Source organism: Columba livia, chromosome 2, assembly GCF_036013475.1.
Source record: "Columba livia isolate bColLiv1 breed racing homer chromosome 2, bColLiv1.pat.W.v2, whole genome shotgun sequence".
NCBI lineage: Eukaryota > Metazoa > Chordata > Aves > Columbiformes > Columbidae > Columba > Columba livia.
In genome coordinates, this window is record NC_088603.1 from 38,357,617 (window position 1) to 38,379,531 (window position 21,915).

A 21,915-nucleotide genomic window follows, 5' to 3' on the forward strand; every position below is an offset into this window, starting at 1 on the left:
GCTAATGAAAACCACAAACTTTGGCTATTTAAAATATTAAGTTTAATATTAGTGTCTCTCAGTGTTTACAGCCTAAATCCTGAAAATGTCTAGGTTTTCATTTAAACTTAAGCACTGTTAATTGTTTGATTAAAATTGGGACTATATATGTGAGTGATGTAGCACTGTCAGGTTCTGAAATTTCTTGACCCACTAGAAATGACAGTGAACAAGTAATATCTTCCAAATAGGTTCATACTTTCTTCTAAGCTGGATCATACTTCATGGTCCCTTTTTCCTACAGTGATGAACACCACTGTCCAGACTTGCAGGCAGAATATTGTCTCCAAGTCATGGACCAGAGATTAATCACAGAATCTTGGCTTGGAAGGGGCCTCTGGAGATCATCTAGTCCAACTGCCCTGCTAAAGCACAATCACCTACAGCAGATTGCACAGGATCACGTCCAGGAACATTCTGAATACCTCAAGAGAAGGAGACTCCACAACTTCTCTGGGCAGCCTGTTTCAGTGCTCTGTCACCCTCAAAGTAAAGAAGTTTCTCCTCATACTCAGGTGGTACTTCCTGTGTTTCTGTTTGTGCCTATTGCCCCTCATCCTATCTTTGGGCATCACTGAAATGTGTCTGGTCCCATCCTCTTGACACCCACCCTTAAGATATTTATAAGCATTGATAAGATCCCCCCTGAGCCTTCTCTTCTCTAGGCTCTACAGATCCAGCTCTCTCAGTCTTTCCTCACTAAGAGAGGTGCTCCAGTCCCCTAACAATCTTCATAGCCCTCCACTGGACTCTACAGTAATTCCTTGTCTTTCTTGAACTGGGGAGCTCAGAACTGGATGCAGTACTCCAGATGTGGCCTCACAGGGCCGAGGAGGGGAGGAGGATTACCTCCCTTGACCTGCTGGTCACATTCTTCCTAGTACACCCCAGGATACCATTTACCATCTTGGCCACAGGAGCACATTGCTGGCTCATGGTTAACTTGTTGTCCACCAAGACACCCAGGTGGGAGCTTCTTTCCAGCAGGTCAACCCCTAACCTAGGCTGATGCATGCGGTTATTACTGCCTAGGTGCGGGACCCTACACCTGTCTTTGTTGAACTTCATTAGGTTCCTCTCCACCCAACTGTCCAACCTGTCCAGGTCTTGCTGAAAGGAAGCACAGCCTTCTGGTGTATCAGCTGCTCTTCCCAGTTCTGTTTCACCAGCAAACCTGAGGAGGGTACGCTCTAGCCCTTCATCCAGCTCACTGATGAAGAGGTCGAACAAGACTGGCCTCGGTACTGAGTGCTGGGGACCATCATGACCTGCAGGCTTCCAACTAGACTCTGCACTGTTGATCACAACCCTCTGAGCTCTCCCATCCAGCCAGTTCTCAGTCCATCTCGCTGTCCACCCATCTAACCCACACTATCTGAGCTTACCTATGAGGATGTTGTGGGAGATAGTGTCAAAAGCCTTGCTGAAGTCAAGGTAGGCAACATCCACTGCTCTCTCCTCATCTAGGCAGCCAGTCATGCCATCATAGAAAGCTACCAGATTGGTTTATAATTTATTACTTGTAATTATCAGGCATCTGAAACAGATTTATTCAGTGGGAGTGGCGTGGCACTTATGTGATATAAGAACAAGTGGGTTCCTGTACTAGATCTCTCGCCTCAAGGGTGGGTTGTTTGGTCCTTTCCTTGTTCCCAAGACAATTATTTAATAACACCCATGAGCAGATTAGTGCTAAACTGTGGTCACAGTCCCACTTGTGCTCTGTCTTCTTTGTGGCCCAGTGTCTCTTTGCTTCCTTTCAGTAGCGTGGCAGAGTTTCCCGAGGAAAATTATCTCACCAGACGCAGTGTTAAGTTTGTGGCTGTCTAATGGCAGTGGGGATGTGGATGTGCAACCCTTCCAGAAGAGAGGGAATTGAAATACAGGCTCTCACGCCCCAAGTGATCTAATCACTAAACATGGCTAGAAGAAGACATCACCCCAGCGGCTCTCCGTGTTTCAGAGGAGTGAGCTGTCCCTGGGTGTCCTAGAGGAGAAGATGGAAGTGCCTTCCCTTTGGAGACAGCTCAAGGCTGTAGGCCAACAATAGATGGAGGCACAGCTCTGCAGTCCGTGGTGAGGCCTTGGAGCTAAGGGACAGGACTGGAAATGTACTCTTCTCTCCAGCCTTTCCACTGCGTGACTCTCTGCACTAGCACACCGACAAGGGGCATTTATGCTGCTGTATACCAGGTATCTACAATAGGTGTCTGATCTCTCGTGCCAAGGCTCCAGACACAGTCAGTGATCTCCAGAGGGCAATTGGGGGAATCAAAATTAAAAGCCCATTTCTCTCATTCGACTACAATTCGAGTCTAGCTCCTGCATTAAGCACCTCAGCCAAATGCCGAAGGTCAGATGGTGTGGGTCGTCTTAGGTGTCTCTTTGCTCAGGATGACTCTTCGTGCTCCTATTTCTGCGATTCCTAATTTTGCCCATGCTCTCGATGCAGCACCTCCCCGTCTGACTCAACTGCTGAATTTCAAGCGGAGGGCCAAGTGCCTCAACTGTGGCATTTCACTTCCCTTTACTCAACTTAATCACGAAATATCAAGCTATTGCAATACACCGCAGTGTCAAGATGTAAAAATAAATGTGTGGCTCTTTGAATTATTCCTCATACACGAAGTTACTGGTGCTTGTCTCACAGCAAGCGTAAACAAGTACGTATGGAGTATGTAAGGGCACACTGGCCGTGTTCGCTTTGTTGTGGACACACTTGTAACTGTCTGTCAAGTTGCGCCTTCTTCCCTTTATTAATTAGTGTATCTAATTGAGGCCCTGCCGGCCGGGCGAGGTCCCCTCTCCGGCGGCCACAGGTCACCTCCCGCCGCGCGGGAACGACCGTTGGGCCGCCGTTCCCGCGCGCCCCGCGGCCCGTGCGATGGGCGCGGCCGCAGGGCGGGTGCCGGGCGCGGGGCCCCGACGGGACGGGAGGGGCGGGAAAGGCTCGCGGCGCGGCGGGAGCCGCCGTCCGGTGCGCGCAGCGCCGCGACGCGCCGGCCTTGGCGGGGAGGGGAGCAGCGCGGAGGATGCGGCGGGGAGCGGGCGCTTTTGTGTTAGCCCGGAGCGTCTGCGCGGGGAGGCAGCGTGTGGAGGAATCCAGCGATAACCCCGGGGCGCGGGAAGGGGCCGGGCGGCCGGGCGCGGGTCCTGCCGTCCGGCGGAGCGCCCCGAACTACCGGAGGGGGTGCTGGCGGCGTGGCCGCCCAATCCGCACGAGGCCGGCCCCCGTGATTGGCAGTGGCGGGCGGAGGGGGGGCGAGCCCGGCTCGCTTACTCTGCTTTCCCCGGAGAGTTTCCCAGCGAGGGCGGCTGGGGCTGCGTCTCCCTTCGGCGCTGCCGGCATTTCCCCCCTCGGGGCTGCTGCCGAGCGTTGAGCCGGGGGAGGCGGCGGCAGCAGCAGCAGAAGAGAGCGAGGGAAGCAACCACTTGAATCAGTTTCTCTCTGTATCCGGCTCCGGGCAGAGGCGGCGACCATAGCGGGGAGGAGGGGAGAGGGGGAAAAAGCGGCTACCGCAGCGGCAGCGGCGGCAGCATGGGGGCTCCCCGTGCCACCTTGCCGCCGAGGTGGGTAGCGGGGGCGCAGCCCGCGGGAGGGGGCCGGCTGCGGGGTGGAGGCACCGCTCGGGAGGGCTGGGGTGTTGCTGCTGCTCGGGCCGCGGCTGGAGCCGCTGTGAGGCGGCTGGATGCCGGCAGGCAGCGGGGAGAGGAGAAAAGTTGCCGATGGCGCCCGGGAGGGTGCCCCGCGGGGCGGCAGCGTTGATCGTGTTCCGCCGCTTCTCGCCGTCGCGCGTGGCCGGAGAGGGGCTGCGGCGGGTCGTCCCCGCGGTACGTGAGACGGGCTGTTCCCCGGGCTGGGGCCAGCGGGTTTGGGCTGTGTTGTTCTTCAAGTTCTCTTTTCGCTCCCGCTTCGTTGGTCTGCGATTTCAAGTTTCACTGTACCCGTGAAAACACCGCCATCAACGCCTCTCTTGTTTTCCTGGTTGAGCAGCCCCAACAGCGCAGTTCCTCCCGTCCCCCTCAAACCTTTCCCCTCCCCGCCGCCGGTGTCGGGCAGCGGTCAGGGCGGGCCGGCCCCTCTCCCCCGCGGCGGGGCTGGGCTCCCTGCGCGCCGGGTTCCCGCGCGGCGCTGCCGGCGTGCTGCGCGGCCCCCACGGCGCTGCCCTGCACCGGGGGAGCCGCCGGGTCGCGCGTGTGCCCTCCCCTCCCACGCGTGTGTGTGAGCGTGTGTGAGGGTGTGTGGTGTAACGCTCCCCCGCCCGCCGCCGCCTCCTGCGAGGGCAGACTGTCACGGTTGGTTTCTTTTTCTTCCCCAGGTGCTGAAGGACTGGTGCTCGCCGAGACGCCACTGAGAGGTTTGTCCTCCCTTCGGGAGCTACGCGGCCTCAGCTGCCAAATGTGCGGAGGGGAGAGACTTTTGCTGAAAATCCCCCGATCGTAAATACACAGAAAGCGGAAGAAGAGCCACCGCCGAGAGGCTGGAGGAGGAGGGGAGGGGGACAGCAATATTGTTTCTGCTGTAGTCAGGGAGGCTGATGGCGGAGTTTGGCAGCGGCGGCGGCACCGGCGGCGGGGGGCTCCCTGCCTCCCCGGGGCCGGTCCAGGGGAAGGTGGCATTCAAGGCAGGAGACGGGGAAGGAGGAGGCGGAGGTGGCGGCGGGAGATCCAGCTGTGACAGTGCAGGCAGCCGGGTCTCCAACGGGGACTGTGCCTTGGCGGGAGCCGGCGAGGAGCCGGGATCAGCTCCTCCGGCAAGCCCGGAGAGCAGCGGCAAGGAGAAAGGATTTTCCACCAGTCAACAACGAGAAGGCAAACCCGGCATCCCCCGGAGGAGCAGCATAATTAAGGTAAGAGCACTTGCGCCTCCCTATCGGGGTCTCGGCTTTTTCTCTGTGACAGAGGCAGGGAGATGGGGACGATAGATTTGGCTCACAGAGCCTTGGCTCTAGATGAAAGGATAGGCGGCTTTTTTTTTTTTTTCCCCTGTGGTGGGAAGACTTGATTTTTCCTTTGTCAGAAGTGGACAACGGTGAGAGGATGGCTTTATACAGATCCACGCTTGAGGGTTGGCGGGGGGGTGTCATGTTTTAAGGCTTATTAGAACAGAAGGCTCTAACTCCTGTTGGAGAAGGCGAGAGGAACTAGCTGGCTTGTAAAAAGACAACATGGGCACCAGCTTGGCAGGGAAAGACATGGATTACACAGTATCCTTGTTGTTTGGGATGCACCTGTGCAGAGCAATTTTTGTGGCTCCATTGGCTTTTGTGTGTGACAGGCACACAGCAGGTGATGAGAGACTCGGGATCTCATTGGGCTGGGGGTGGAAGAGGTAGAATAGGGAGCATTCGTCTTGTTAAAAGTGACAGCTCGTTTAACAGCAGGCTGTGTTGCACTTCACCTATAGAAACATCTTTATTTATACTTAGCTCTGCATATTCTGAATGCTAATGTTTCAGCTTGAAAAGTAGGGGGAGCATCAATGGTAGAATGTAGATTGGGGAAAAAGGAGTGTTTTTTAATACAATCATTAACACAAATACAGTTGTTCTCTTTTCTTAAATTCACAGTTCCTGAGAGATGACACTTTGTCTTGGGTTAGCTTTCCCAATTCAGTGAAAAGGTTGAGAGAACACAGAGAAATTACTCCATTGGTATAATGGCTGTACTAGCTGTAAAATAAAGTGCAACTTCAGGTACTTAAGAACTGAGTTTAAGAAAGGTCAACTAGATCAAAATCGAGCTAGATTTTTTATCTTCTCGGATATTTACATACCTCTGAAATCAGCATATGAAGTTGTGTTGGCTGGATGACAGAAAAACACGTGTGGAAATTCAGGACTAGTGGTGTATCTCAAATTGTGTTACTGTCTCCTAGGCCTTGCTATAAAACCCAAGGGGAGAGCAAGGGCAGGCAGCAGTGGAACACATTTGACAGCCGGCACCCACCCTTCCTGTTCCAGCAGTGATGCTGGGTGTGTACGTTTGTGTGTGTGTGTGTGTGTATGTGTTAAAGAAATTATAACAATAGACAAGGGGCAACTGAGCTTGGTGTTGGATTGACGTAATGTTTACTGGATTTGTCAGTGATTTTTTTTGCAGGTCTCATGTTTCCTAACACCATTTTGTTTCTTCTGTGGTAGCCCAAGAAAGATACTAGTGTTGTTTGCAGTGTGTATCATGCCATCATACTACTTGGTAGTGTGTGATTTGATTATACAGCAACCTTCTGCCTCTCTGGGGACCAAACAAGGATACAACATGTAGGGATGTGATGTATTAAGATGAAGAGGCATGAGATGAGGAAGTATGTTTTGAATTACATTTCATGAATATCTAAGTCAAGCTTCTCAGTTTCTACAAAAAATGATAGCACTTTGGAATATAAAATTATGCAAAATTCTGGTATTATTATTGAAAATTACCATTTTGTAAAAGTCAACAGTAATCTGTTTAGCTGCCAAGTACTGATTACTACAACTTTGTGTTATTGTTTGAATAATTATGACATGAGTGGAAAAATCTGACACTACTACATTTAAAGTTTTGTAGTCCATATTAATTTTAGATGTGACTATTTTAATACTTATGGGAAGAATCTCTTGTCTTCATATATACTGAATATTCTTCTGCCTGCTTAGTTCGGCAGTTCAGAGGTAGTTTGAATCTGGTTGTGTAGGTGTCTAGTTTTCAATATGAAATCCTTTGGAAAATCTGGCATGAGTAATAAACCTTAAGATGCTTCTTGGTTTCTGCTTTTGCAGAGCAAAAGTCTGTAAAACAGAGTGGAAAAAGTAAAATGTAATCTATTTTTGGAAAATGTTCCTGGAATTTTAGTACCTTAGATCAGTGATGTAAAACTGCTCTTAAAGAATATATGGAATAACCTTAGGAAGCAGGTCCGTGCCATGCAGATGCAGGTTTCATACCTTCATGCAAAACATGACATTGTTAGTTGATCTGTAAAATGGATGCTTATGGAATATCTAATACTTTAAATGCTTTGCCTACTGATTACTGTGTAGGCTTTTGAGTCACAAACAGAAAATTGATGTTTGAATAATAGTTCCAGTTGAGATGAAATTCTTTAGAACTGCCTGTTTGTGTGTGAAAATCAGGAGCACAAAAATGTATTTTATTTTGGTTTTAGTCTGTGCTTCCATTGGTTGTCTGTTTTCATAACTCTTCTCAGCAGTGGCTGCCCTTTTTTTCCTTTCTTGTAGTCTCTGTTCTTTCTCTTCTTTCAGTGGTTCCATATTTTTTGCTTCCTTTTTTTTTTTTTTTTCTGTGCACCTGCATGATATTGTTTTTTTTTTTCTTGTTTGATACAAGAGGATATACTCTTTGAGGTTGAGGTGTCATCTAGGATGATGACAGGTGGTAGGGCCACTATTACTGGAAAAGCTAATACCATTTTCATACCATGGTAGTTTCCTTGACCTTTCACTCTCGTGTATAAGCTACATTTAGGCTGCAAGTGTTAAAGATTGTACCCTTCATTTGTAGCAATTTTTATGGAAGAGCCTACTTCATTGCTTAACTTTGCTGAACCAGATTTGAGGGCTGCAGACTGCATATCAATGTTTATAGAAACTTTACCACTTTATGTTTCTTATTGTCCGTATTTATGATATTCTGTTTTTTTCAGAGGTGATAGTGACGACACGTTGTGCATTCATGGGATTTAGGCTCTTCAGACACCTGATTTGTGAACTAATTTATGTACCATTTATTTGTACATAGTGGGTTTTTTGGTCACTATTTTGTTTTTCCTTGAATTTACAGTGAGTCTATATTGCAGCTCAAAGTGGATTTAAGCATCTTGTGACCTTCTCTTAGCTGCTCTAACAGTTGGCAGTGGGCTTGCTTTGTTTTTGTGTGAGGTTCCTTTGCATCTTTCTTAAAGAGACTTTGATATGGTAGGAGTTTGAGAATTTTTAAGGTGTCAGATGACTTGTGGTGCATATTTTTCCTCAGATCTGCCTGCTTCCAGGGGTCTCCAGTAACAACAAATGCTTACAGAACCTCACGGTTTGTCAAAACTATAGACCTTCAAAACTATAGACCTAGACAGAAGAAGATCCAGTGGGATAAATATGTTTGTATTAGGAGAGATGTTACAGTAATAAAATGAGAAGAGATACACTTAGGAGAGACTGCAGTTATTTAGGAAGACAACAAAGAGAAATAAATGGAGAAAGGTGGCTTGGCATTCTGTCAGCAGGATTTTCTTGTCAAAATGTGTCTGGAAGCAAAGTCCAGTTTGTTTGTTTGTTTTGCATATAGTAATACTGATGTCAGTGTCGATAAAGTTTTTGGCCAATAACTTAAATATTCCTTTTTTATACTGCATGTAAACTCAAGCCTTAATTTTCTCAAGTCATACACTTGCTGAGCATTGCAATGTCTGAGTTCCAAAGTCTGTGAGAAGAGACGAACCAAATTTAGCAGGTAGATATTCTAGGGTATAATTTTCAGCAGAGATTTGCTTTTGAAAGTAAATATTCTTATATCTGTGTCTTTCTGCAACTGGGGAGTTCTACAGCATATGCATCGAGACCTTTTTTCTTATTGCAATGCCAGCATACATTAGTTTTCCTGATCGATCTTCTATGATCTCTAGTTCATACTGTATACCTGTTTGTATGCAGTGTTTTCTACCACTGTGACTGTTTTAAAGACTCTAATAAAGCTTTTTGGGTTCCTCTAAACTCTAAACTAGTATTTTTGGTAGATCTAGGTTCTCTGCAGTCTTAAACTACCTTAGCCACAATGTTATGTTAGCAGGTCTTCATGGAGACCCAGGAATAGATCATACATGTTCATCTTCCATCTAGAAGGATATAAAGGAGTTAAGCTGCTGGAATCAGTTTAAAATATATGAAATTACCTAATTTTCAGTCATCTTTCATATTGGGAAAGAAACCTGTGTCGTGATGCTGTTGAGAGAGATGGATTTGTACCTGAGTAGCTTTTTAATGTGCTAGACATTTTGAATTAAGCTTGACTGAGCAGTCACAGGCTCAAAGGTGCTAAGGTTCCTTAAGTTCAAAGAAAACAGCCTTATAGAGGAATGAGGGAGAAAACTAGCAGGTGCTTTCTCTATGCCCTTTCCTCTTGGAAACAAAAACCTACAGTGTGAGCTGAATTCTTCCTAGTTACAGAAGATCTCTGTGGAAGAAAGACATGAATGTCCCAACAATATAAGATACTTTGCTCAGAACACACAAGCTGATGCCAAAACTGACATCACAAAAAAAAGCAGCATATATTTAGGAAACAAGGCTGTGATAGTTGAGCTACTCCTACGCCTTACCTTGGCCAGGCTTTCAGCTAGACAACCAAAGCACAGATTTTTCTGGGGAGCTGTTTCTGGATTTGTTTTGTTTCTTTCTTAGTTTCTTCTTGGTGATGTATTGTAGATCTATCTCATTGTTTTGGTTTGTCAGATAGTGTGAGAGACCTGAATGGCTAGCTGCAGATTCATAAATCCTGGAGCTTTCTTTTAGAAGATACTTTCTCTTTGATTTGTTGGACTCTTAGCGAGACTATAGGAGGTTACCAGCACCTATCAGTATTTATATTCCTCTTTCTTCATCCTCTACTACTTGTTGCATACTGGCTCCCTAATTTTTTAAAAATATAATCTATATTTTAGAGCAATACTTAACAGCATATAGTACCTCTTCCTAAGTAATGTATTCTGTCATACAGAAGCTGTATACCTTAGATAGTTGCATATAGCATCATATATAAACATTAGACATATCACGCATTTTACTACTTGTTGACAGTGACACTGGGCTGAGATATGGGTTATGTCACACCCACTGAGTGGTTATGTTGTGCATTGCATTTGCTATATTGTTATTTGCATTAGTACTTTCTGCAGATTGCAGTAATGAAAATTTTGTTTGGATACAGGTAACACAATTTAAAAAAAGGTGTTTGTAGAAATTTATACACAAGGATGTTCACTTTACCCTGGTTCAACATGTAATTTAGTTAGCTTATGTACTATAGCCTGTGAAGAGAACGTAATTTTTTCCAAAAGGTGACTTGGAGCGGTAGCTTAATTTGGATGAATTTCGCTTCTCTGACATCTCTTCTGGAAGAGTTTATCTGTCTATTTCTGAAGAGCTTGGCTAGTGTGAATAATAACAACTCTTTCACCCCCTCCACCCCCAAATCTTTAGAATATCCACAAAACATGTAGTCTGTTCAGTGGGGAAAAATTAATTAATGGCATTTAAAAATCATTATGAATACCTGATGAGACTTTTTAATGCCGGTTATCAGGCCTGATCAAAGATAAGAGTATTAGTTTAGACTTTTTTTAAAACTAGGAATTAGAGCAGTGGTCTCATACCCACGGCTCACAGATAATACGTTGCTCCTATGATTTAATTGCACTTATGGAAGATTAAAAAATTTAAACTGAGACTGACAGGACAAGTTAATTGCATAGTTTCCCAGGCTTTGCTGGTCCATGACTGATATTGGCATAGATCTTTGTGTTATTCCCACTGACTCTATTGAAGAAACCTCTTAAATAAAATTTGCCAAGTGTCTATATTTAAGTGTCAAATGAAGTTAAAACACGTATTATGATACTATGACATTAATTCTAAAATATTTATCTTTGCACACAAATGTGGGATTATGTTCAAAATTCAGAAATCTAAATCTAAGTAAATGAGCAGGTAAATTTTGCGGGGAAAAAAGGTGGATAATAATTTTTTTAACCTACACAGGGAAGAGGGAAATACGATAAAAAGCAGCAGTGTATTTGTATTGAAGAATGTTTAAAAATAGGGCTAGAAGAGACCTCAAGAGGTCAGTCTCCTCTGCTCCACAGGATCAACTGTTAATAAATTTCAGTATGATGCTCTTTGTCTTTTAATCACCTTTTGTTTGTGATCCTTCTATACAGAATGGCTGGCTGATTATTTCTCTTTGTGTATGGGCAAAAGCAATCATCTGCAGAGTTTAAAAGCTTGTACTTGTCCTACTGACTGCATTCTAATTATGTCAGATCATATCTTCAATTTCTCAAGTTCCTTCTGTTTTCAACTTACCTTCTAACATGCATGCTGCTCTTCCATCTTCAGGTGAACAGCCAGTTTTAACTATGCTCTCGTTTCAATCATACAATGATACATTATTTTTTTGTTAAATGATTATAGGTTATGGGTTTTAAATATTTGATCAAATTCTATACTCCATGGTTAAAATAAAAATCAGATATTTTTACTCTTTACTGCCTGTAAACTAGGCAATATAATGTTGCAGAATCTAGTTCAGAAAGACAATTTAGAAGAAAATGCCTGTCTTTCTAACTATATGAAAATAATAGATAGTAAGTGCACATTTCTAATGTACTTACTAGATTGCAGTGTTCGCATAAAAAAGGCTGCACTGAAAGAGATGGTTTGTTTGTCTTTAAGGAGAGTAAGTTGCAAGTGTTGTCTTTCTCTGTTTTGCAGTTATTTTATAAAGGCTATCATTACTGTTTTACAGTCAATTTTCACATCTGGTGTGCCATTTAAAGACGGGGTAGTGCCATCGCTGCTCTTAATCTTCCTCTTGTAGGAGATGACATCTGGAGTGATCCTTTGGAAGGCTCTTGATTGTAGTACATCTCTGAGCTTTTACTGACTTAGATTCTTTTCAAACCTGTCAGTATAAACTTACCTGTCCCTTGCTTCTGAAGAGGAGCACGCCCAAGTTCACCCACCTCTTCCCTCCTAGACCTTGACCTTACAAAGCGGTGACGTTCAAGATAGTGAAGGGTGCAATACAGCATGTGACTGGAAATCAGCAGTGCTGAGGCTCCCTGTGTTAACCGCTGCAGCCTTGGGAAAGTTAAATAGATGTGATTCATTTCTGCCTCTCCTGGGATTCCTTTTAATGTCATTTGACCCTTTGGAGTAAGTAATAAAATATCCCTGAGTGCTTCAGATTGTGTACTGTGTTCAGGGATCTTTTCAGACACCAAACTTTCATGTCCTGGAAATTGTAGGACATAGTTCATGAACGCAGGCAGATGGGAAGTGCTTTTAAACAAACAAACAAAACCCTTTGCAGAGAAGCAGCTGAGAGTTTTATAAAATGAAGAATATGAAATAACATGATATTAAGCTGCATTGCCAAATTTAATGTGAACATATCTACTTTAATAAAAGCAACCTATTTGCGGGTTCTATTTTGGTATAAGAAATCGGTACTCTACAAATACATAGCGGATAATTGATATTATACGTATTAATGTCATGACTGTGCTAATACCTTTGCTAAAATTCCTGAAAATGGTTTGATATTTCATCTAAATTATGAGATAATCAGTATTGCAGAAGGGAAAGAACTGATGCTCTTTAATCAGAAAGCACTTCCACAGAATTTTCAAGTTCTTTTTATGGTTAAGATTCTGTGATTATAACTTATTTTTTCTTTCCCTATTTTTTTTTTTCCACTTGCTTTTTAACAGTGTTATTTTGCCTTCACTAAAAAAGGCAGAGTGTTACAAGGTTCTTCTATGCGTGCTTCGATGTCGTAATGTGAACATATCCCCATCCTTTAGTGCTGTTTTTAGTGTAGGATAGGAGAGGAAGATTGATTGTGAAATTCTGCAGCAGCTGAACAGTCTACATGGTTTTTGTTTTGTGAAGCAACTCTTATGATGTAAAATCCTGGATGCTTTATGTATTTCATTACCCAGTTCCCAATGACAAGAGTGTTTGACATTCTGTCAACTGTTTACTCTAACTGCATTCCTTAAAATAAAGTGTAAATTACTGTTTATTTACATAAAACGAAAATAATTTAATTGCATTATTGAAGTGTAATTTGAACTAAAAGGATAAGAATTCAGCTCACTGTCAAATCTTTTGTTTTCTTCCTACAAGTTATTGTTGGTGCTTTCAGGATAGGCAGTTTTTTACTGTGTTTAAGTAATTCCTGTAAATGGTACAGGAAAAATTGATTTTTAGGAAAAAAAAAAAGCAAGACAACCATTTACATACTCTACCATGCTTTTTCTTTTACTAATTAGAAGCAGAACCAGTATATTTCATGTACATATTGTAGGAGAAGTTAGTTTCTGAGTTCCCGAAATAGTCCTTGCATCCAGTGCAATATTTATGTGTTTACAAAGACATACATTTTTGCTACATAAGTCGGGAAAACATCAGTAATAGTGGGAAATAAATCACTCCAGGAAATAGCTTAAATCAACTGAAATGTATTTTGCCATTTACTGGGAATGGTCACCAAATCTTTTTTTTTTAGATATGTTGATGGTAAATTGTTGCAAAAAGCATTTGCAGTCTGAGTCTTGGAGTTAAAGACTAATATTAATGTGAAATGGGAATGTATTTAGACATGGCACGTTACTACCACATAGTGGAGAAAGCTAGAGCAGACGTAGGTAGTTTGAATTCAAATAGTGTTATGTTTTCTTGCCCTTGAAGAACCCCCAAGAGCATGTTATGGCTTATTGGAAGTACTTATTTGTTAAACTCTAACTGTCCTCTATTTTCTCTTTGTTCTCCTCAACTGTAATAGTTGCAGTGATGCATCTCATAAAGTTGACACTTTTCAGCTTTATTTGTTCCTCATCTTAAATAAGGCATCCCGTGTGCCTCATGCTTGGTCTTTCTCCAGGGAATGGCCAGCCTGATTCGGAGTCTGCTCTGAGACTGGTGGGATAGTGTGAAGTCACCAAGTGCTTTCGGTTGTGTTATCTTTTGGTATTTTGTAGATTTGGAAAGTAAGGCTGTGGAAGAATTCATAACATCAGTCTTCCACTATCGTGCTTGTCCTAGCTCTGGTTTGTGTCATCTTGTCTATTGTGTCTCCCTGTCTGCTTGTTTGTCCCCTGCCTTGGTGTCTCCCCATCCCTCATACAGTTTGTCTTTTCTGCTTTGGCAGCAGTGAGTCCACAGACTGCCCATACTCTGCTTTTCTTCTTGAGCAGCTAGTGGAGATCTTCTATTCCCAGCAAAGTGCTAGAGCAGAGCTCTCCGTGTGGTGTGTGCAGTACTGCCACAGTTTGTGTCTGCCTGGGAAGCCACAGAAAAGGAGGAGCAAAAAGGGAGTTCAAGTTCTAACGCAAGGCTGTTCACCTTCACAGCAGGTTTAAGTCCCACAGGGTTTGAGGCCTGCACCTACGATGAAGGCTGATGGCACAGCTTGGGGTAGATACATCTGTTTCCCCTCAGTCTTCAAAAGCTGCCAGACCTTGTGAATTTAAGAAAGGCTGCCCTGGGTCAGACCAAAAGTCCATTTGGCTCATTAGTTTGCCTCCAACAGCAACTGCTATGAGACAGAAAAACAGAAGAAGCCTCCTTTCCGGACATCTGTTCCCAGCCTTAAGTGATTTGGACCTAAGACATCTTTGTGTTTAATAATCCTTACGTGTTTTTTTCCATCATCAAAGGCCAGTTTGACTTTTGTAAACTTTTTACCGTGGTAACTCTTGTGGCAGTTTCTCAACTGTGTGTTGTGTGCAGAAGTCCTCTTCTGCCTGGTTTTACCTGGCAGCCACTTATCGTTTACGTGCTATCCTCTGGTGGTTGTGTTAGGACAGGTAACAAACAGTTGTTTTGTACTCACTTTCTTTGTGCCACAAGTTAGTTGAACAGTGTTGATCACATTTGCTTTGTGTCATTTTTTTTTTCCCCAGGCTGAAGAATTTTAATGTACTTAGTTGTTCCACTTATTGAAGCTTTTCTGAGTTTTTTTTCATTCTGGTGCCCTTTTATGCATTTTTTTCCTTCCATTTAATTAATTTTTTGCAGTGCAGGACTAAAATAGCATTCAAAATGTGTGCCAGACAAATGTGTAAATCCAGTATGGCAAAATGAAGGTTTAGCAATATTGTGATACTGAGTTGGACTGTAATTTATTTATTTTTAGTATTGTCCTCATCAAATATTTAAATGGTATCACTGTCACTAATTGGCAATGAGAGAGTGCTGTTAAAAACCTTTACTAAATATTTAAAACCTTCTCTTTGAGGAACTGTGTAGGAATGTCTGTTGGTGATGATGCCTGTGTTGGAAGTGGCTGGCATTAACATCTTTGCAGGAGGCTGAAGTTCTGTTAGAAATCTTTAAACATGTTATGAAGTCTTTTTATGGTGCTGGTGACACAAAACATTGCTGATTAGTACATCTAGCTTCTAGCTATGGTACAGTACATTTGCCTAATAGCAGAATAAAATGGCACGGACATTGCATAAAGCTGAAAAATACAGTACTAATAAAAGTGTTTTCATTTTATAAGAAGCTGTTAAATATGAAAGAAAGAGAGCGGACCTTGTTTTTGTAAATACAATCTGATAGTATTATGGATGTCCTAGATTTTTCAGTTTTAAGGTTCTTACCCAGCACTCATGTTAATGGATTATTTCAGTCAATCTTACATTTCATTTGCTTTTATAAAGTGTAAGGCTCTTCAGGATGCCTGTGCAAGAGTCCAGAAGAGCCAAGAAGGCATTTCTGGACTTTAGAAAACTCACACAAAGTGTATAACAATGAGGTCAGATAGCATCCTGGAAATAGAAGAGTATCTAATGTTTCACCTCAAAGAAGAATTCATCTGAGGATTAAATGCTATTAAGTGGTTGCAGTAAGCAATGAAGGATGAAAATAGCTGGAAGTTTTTAGGTCCCACAAGATTAGTACAACAGCATTATCTTGGAAGGAAATCCCAACACTTTGTCACTTGAGCTGTCGAAAATAGAAGTGGTGTGAGGTGTCTGTTAGGATGCTCTCTGCTCTCCTGAGATATTTTCCCCCTCTTTCTTTCTTTCTTTCTGTCTTTTTTTCTTTCTTTCTTTTTATTTATTTATTACCTAAAAAAAAAAAAAAAAAAAAAAAAAAAAAAAAATTCTCCTTCCTTTGAGGAGGGAAATTGACTTCTTCTTATTATTATTTTTTCTTTCTCCTGCTTCAGAATCTTCTGGCTGGTGACAAGGGGCATAATCCCTATTAGCCTATTCCTGTTCACTCAGTCTGCTGTGTTGAGGTGGGAGAAGACACTTTCGTTATTCCTGAATTCCTGAGTATTCCTGAATCCTCATGCTTTTGTGTGTCCACTTGTGACAGAGTCCAGTGCCCGACTCGCAATTTTTTGAACATCACTCTCAGCAATATTATATATTTCTTAAGCTTCATAGCTTTAGATAATTCTGCTACTTGTCTGATTATGTGTATTTTTCTTCTCTTTGAAAATGATATACACTCGGAGTAACAGGAATAGAATGGGAGATAGATTTACATTGTTTTACATGTGGAAATTCATATTTTTGTCCGTAAATATTGAACTTAACCTTCCAGAATAATAGTTCAGGAGTTCCTACCTTGCCAGGAGAAAAATTACCTTTTTTTTTTTGTCCTGGCAATTGCTGATTAATTTTTATAGTAAGCAGAAATCGTAGCTCAAATATATACTTTCAATGCTGTCACCTACAACAAATGTATTTTTTCCTTCCACATGTAATCACAAATTCAACTCTGTCTTTAGTGGATATGTAAAATTTACAATAATAATTTGAGGGAGAGCAAGGTGAAGGGGATAAAAAAGAGCCTTGTGTTTAAAACCTTGGCCTGTAAAAACTGATTTGCAAGATGAACCACTTGCCACAGACCTAAGAATCTTGAATTAATTTTGTTTTATAAAAAAAATTAAATTTTTATGTTTAGATTTATAGTACAGTCTGAAAACAATCCCTGCATGTATTGAAAATATTCTGAAGTGAATAATTGATTACTGAATTTATTTCAGGTCTTTCTCACTTTTTCTGATGAATTTAATAAAATTACATTCTGGAATACCATCAACTAAATGCATCTTTTACTGAGAAAACATATCACCTTGTGATTTAATATGATTCCTAATTCTCCACCATGAAACAGGTTTTGTATTAATTTGGTAGATGCTCAGAGTACTTTATTAAATGGTACTTGTGGCTAAGATAATGGAAAAACAAGAATTTTCTGATGTGTTCTGATAAAATACAGCATAACTGTTAAATGTTTAAAAAAATGTATAAAACAAATACAAGGGAAATTATTTAGTCCATGAAGCGGAAATGTAGAGCAACATTATGTGTTTTTCTGTTTGGTTCAGAACCTACCCGTATCTGCCATGTCACTACATTTTGCAAGAGTAGAAATCAGTAATGGGGAAAGCCGCTCCTTTGTTTTCTGCTTACTACTTAGAATATTTAGAATAAAGTTCTGTATTCTAGAAATGCACACCTCATAATCCTTCCACATTTTAAATGTCTGATCTGCACCAATTACAGTGGTTGATGGGTATAAGTCATGGGTTTCTATTGCAAACTTCTGTTTGCTGTTTTGATCATAAGCCAGGTGGACGCTTGTGTTTATTTACTTCTTTATTCCAGGATTTTTCAAAAATATAATACAGGTGAACTCTTTGTCCATTGATTTAAAAATCTTATGTAATTGTTCACAATGCAGCTGTATGAACACTTGTCTACAAGACATCACTAACAAACTTTTGGAGGCCCTTGCAGGACAACATAAACTGTGTTGATCTTGCACTGATCAGCTAGTGGTGATGTTTAAAGCCATAACCTTCCCTATCCTTGAATTCTGATTGTATTCAGGATAAAACCAATATTATTGTATATTCCTGTCCATGAAGCTGACGTACAGTAAGTCCTCATGAAAAGCATGCTCATAAGCATAGTAGTAATTTTTTCAGCCTTATCCTTGAACTGAATTTTCCTCCTTTGTTGATCCCCCAGTTGCTTTAGGCAGTGCATACTCTTTTGCTTACTTTGATAGCCCTTTTCTTTGATTTTAACTGTACTGAAACCTTTTGAGGTGAAGTGCTTGAAGTGCGTCTTTTGCATTCCTGTTATGTTTACCTACAGTATTGTCTAACCTTAACATTCAAAAATCATGAGTCAAGTCCTCAAACTCTTGATTTGCTTTAAAAATCATAAGACATGAAAATTAATATGTTGGTTTCCTTTCAGTGGTCCTTTGACTTAAGCCATTATGCAAAGGTGCTGTGTTTTCCAGTTCTTGGAATAGGAATGTGTGAACACATAGAAAATTTGGAAATTATGAGGTACAGGTATCCATAAGGACTTTAAGAAAGAAAACACGACATTTACCATACATAGCATTTGGAAGACCATTTGATTATTACACAGACTGCCATTATGTCGGACAAATAACAGTAGATAACAGAATGTGATACTGATAAGCCATTTTACTTTTTATCAATTTACGTGCTTGGTCTTATTATTTTATTTCTTTAGTTGTTTTTTATTATCGAGATTAGCAAGGTGCTAATATATATTTTAAGTAGTTTCAAACTCTTCCTCTTGGCAGAGATTTCTTGAGTTTTGTTAATCATCTAATGCTATGTTTAGGAAGGATGTTAACTGTTGTTTAAATTGATCCTATATTTAAAGTATTTGTTTCAGTAATTTGAGAGCAATTACCATATATTTCTGAATTGTGTTAGAATAGAGGCCTTGCAAGCTTTATCCACATACTGTGGTGATAAGAGGAATCAGATGCTCACAAACTTCTGTTTAGCTGACTATTTATGAAAATGTCTCTGGAGGAAAAGAGAATAGGATAAGTAGTTCTACAAAACTCTCAAAACTTCCAACCAGATACAGAAATCTGAGGACCTGAAGTATATCAGTTAAAAAAAAAAAAAAAAGTTCTGATAGTTAAAATTTCTTAAAATGCTGTTCTTGAGAGGCAAAGCTTCAGAGTGGGGCTTCAGTTCAAAACTTGTAATTTGTTATCCTAGAAAGGAAAAAAAAATAGTTCTGTATTATTTCAGGCCAACAGCTTGGCAGGAATTTAAACCTGAGTCCAGGGTTTCTGAAACTGGAAGCTTGGGAATGTTAGCAGGTTTCAGGGCTGGTAACGAAGGGGAAATACAATGATTTCACAGATAGCTGTGATATAAGTAATTAGTCACAATGTTTAAAGGAGTTACTTGAAAAATGTAGGTTTGCATATGATAACAAATAGAAAGAGGTGTGTGAAGTGCTGCAGATGTTCCTTGTTGCTAAGTAGTTTTTGAGAGCCAGTGGAAAAGAAAGAATTTCTGGTCATGGATTAAGATGAGTTTTATGCCAACAGTAATGCGACTGAATGAGGTAAAATATTTTTGAGTCTTACATACAACTTTGGCAGCTTATAAATGATTTCAGTATGGTATAGCACTGTGGAAGGCTACACTTAGTATTTTGTGGTGGTCTTCCTTCCCTTCCCTTCTTCCCTTCCCTTCCCTTCCCTTCCCTTCCCTTCCCTTCCCTTCCCTTCCCTTCCCTTCCCTTCCCTTCCCTTCCCTTCCCTTCCCTTCCCTTCCCTTCCCTTCCCTTCCCTTCCCTTCCCTTCCCTTCCCTTCCCTTCCCTTCCCTTCCCTTCCCTTCCCTTCCCTTCCCTTCCCTTCCCTTCCCTTCCCTTCCCTTCCCTTCCCTTCCCTTCCCTTCCCTTCCCTTCCCTTCCCTTCCCTTCCCTTTTTTTTTTCTTCTTCTCTTTCTTTCTTCTCTCTCTTTCTGGGATGCCAGTTAATTTCTTGCTGGGAAATGTCTTGGGAGATCTTATTGTGAGAGGCAGTTCTTGAGCAGCAGCAAAATCCCTCTGTGACTTGACAAATCATCTTCTCTCAGCATTACAGTGTATGAAATTAATGTGACATTTCTTAACACTCCTTCTGGAAATACGGTTCTTTTTATGGTGGTTCTTAGTTTATAAGATTTCTCTATTAATATAGGTTGAATACAATTTTGCGTCTAACATATTTTTCTTTTGTTTCTACCCTTCTTTTAATGAAAGTCATTGTCATCCTGGGGGGAAGCTGCATTTTCTCTCCAGTGTTCCAGTGAGAAAACAAACAGGACTGCCATTCTTGCACCTGCTGCATTGAGAAAAGGGAGAGAGGCAGCACTTTAGAGAAAATAAAACATGTTTGGACCTCTGTCTTACATTGTACTACTGCTCAGGAAACATTCTCATCCACCTATGTTTATGTAGATGATGCAGGAGAATTCTCTTCACTATGACTGTGGTCATTCTGTGTGTTACACTGGCTGCTGTTCTGTGAGGCAGAAATTATACTGCTTGAAACTTCCTCATTTCCATCCCTGTTGTTTTTGTAGCTTGCCAAACTCATTATTTGTTTTAAATTGGCAGTGAAAAGCCATTTCTCCTTGCCTTAAGGAAATCTTTGTTTTAATGTAATTTGTTACTGTAAAACACAATAAGAAATGTACTAAAACTGTAGGAGACTGTGAGCCAAACTGTTACTGAAAAATGTACTTATATCACATTTTTCATTTTCTTTCAGTGTTCATAAGAATTATTGGGAGAACTTGACACCTGCTAAAATTTTATGGCCCTGTTTGTTTACATGTGATAATTAAAAAAAAAAAAGCTCTAGTTTTAAGCTGTAACACAAACCATGAATACTAGAAAAATTTCCAGGTTTTTCTTCAGTTCCTTGACCAAATTATTTTGAGATTTCTTATTAAAGGTATTTGTTATGCTCAACTTCTCACAATCTCTTTTCCTCCAGTACTTGCAAAGCTTGTTAGGACGGAGACACTTGTTTGCACTTCTGTATCATAAAGAAACAAGGTCTTTGAAATCAATGTGAGGGACAGAACCGTGATCAAGAAAATGTTTCTTAACAAATACTTTTGAAAGAAATCTAGCAGTTTATCAAATAGAAGGAAATAAGCACTTGATACAAAAAGCTGTGTTTTAAAATGGCATCGTGTAACTCCATTTTTAATTCCATCCACATGTTACCTTTTTTGTTTGTATGTTTGTGTATGTGTGTGTGAGACTGAGGGGAGTCACTTCCCTGGCCTGCCTGCTATTTGAGTTCTAGCAGTTGACCTATGTTGGTAGCTAAGAACAAAAAAATAATAGTGTTATTTTATTTTTCTCTACTATATGCATAAAATTATTTGATTATATGCATTTCCTCTTCTCATAGCACTCATGTCCATTGTGTATCACTTCATATTTTTGGAACCTTTTCTTTTAAAAGGTAGTAGCATAAAGTTACTGTCATTTTCTTTGGCCAAACTTGTATGTTTGTTCTATTTACTTCAATGCGCCGGTTTAATTGAATAGACTACTCTCGTTTTGGATGTATATATGTATTTTAAGGGGAAGAATAGTTTACCAGGAAGACAAAATATCCTATTTAATATGAGTGTCATCAAATAAAAATTGTGGGTTTCATTGTATTTGTTCCTGATTCATAGGAATTTTCTTGATTTATGGGATTAATTGGAAGAGCCAGATGTGTGAATAAAATAGAATTCTACTTGCATTTAAAATTGTTGGTACAAACTTAAAAGCAGAGATATTGAAAATATTCCTTATTTAATTTCACAGTAATTAAAAATACTAGTTTCCCTTCAGGTTTATTTTGTGGCTTGGAGATGATTAACTACACTGGAAGAGAATGTTGTATTGTGATGGTGTTCCAAATGCGCCAGCTGGCTTCTGGTCACCTAGGCGAAGTATGAGGAACGGGACAAAATAAACTGATGGGCGAGTGCCCACTGAATAGATACTAGATGGAGACAGCCTGCTCAGGAAAGTACAGGGAGTGAAGTTGGCACAGCATGGCAAAGGCTTAGTAACTGAAAAAGACATTTTAGTGCTGAATGTCCAGGCTGCCCTGTCCCTAATCTGCAAGCACTGCCTGGATTCTAGCACAGGGAAGGACAGGTTATCACACTGGACCTCCTCCAGCAACCCAGGTGTTTCACGATGAGGTCACCTGGGGTGACACGGTCACGCTAGGGCCAGTGCAGCCATCACTGCTGCCTTTGCCTAGGCTGAAGCTGGG

General features: G+C 41.4%; 1 protein-coding gene across 6 annotated transcripts in view; it reads left to right on the forward strand.

Moving 5' to 3' along the window:
- Nucleotides 1–3,051: 3,051 nt before the first annotated feature.
- The window catches only part of PLCL2 (phospholipase C like 2), a 102,867-nt gene continuing 84,003 nt past the window's right edge, over nucleotides 3,052–21,915 (forward strand). The window contains exons 1-2 of one of the 6 annotated variants that reach the window (XM_065051485.1): nucleotides 3,052–3,609; nucleotides 4,359–4,889. In XM_065051485.1, the coding sequence (XP_064907557.1) occupies nucleotides 4,578–4,889 (312 nt within the window). In that variant the 5' untranslated portion in view covers nucleotides 3,052–3,609; nucleotides 4,359–4,577. Of the gene's footprint in view, nucleotides 3,610–3,669; nucleotides 3,871–3,893; nucleotides 4,278–4,358; nucleotides 4,890–21,915 lie in introns of those variants that run through there. The other 5 variants (XM_065051482.1, XM_065051479.1, XM_065051481.1 and 2 more) reach the window with 5 other exon arrangements.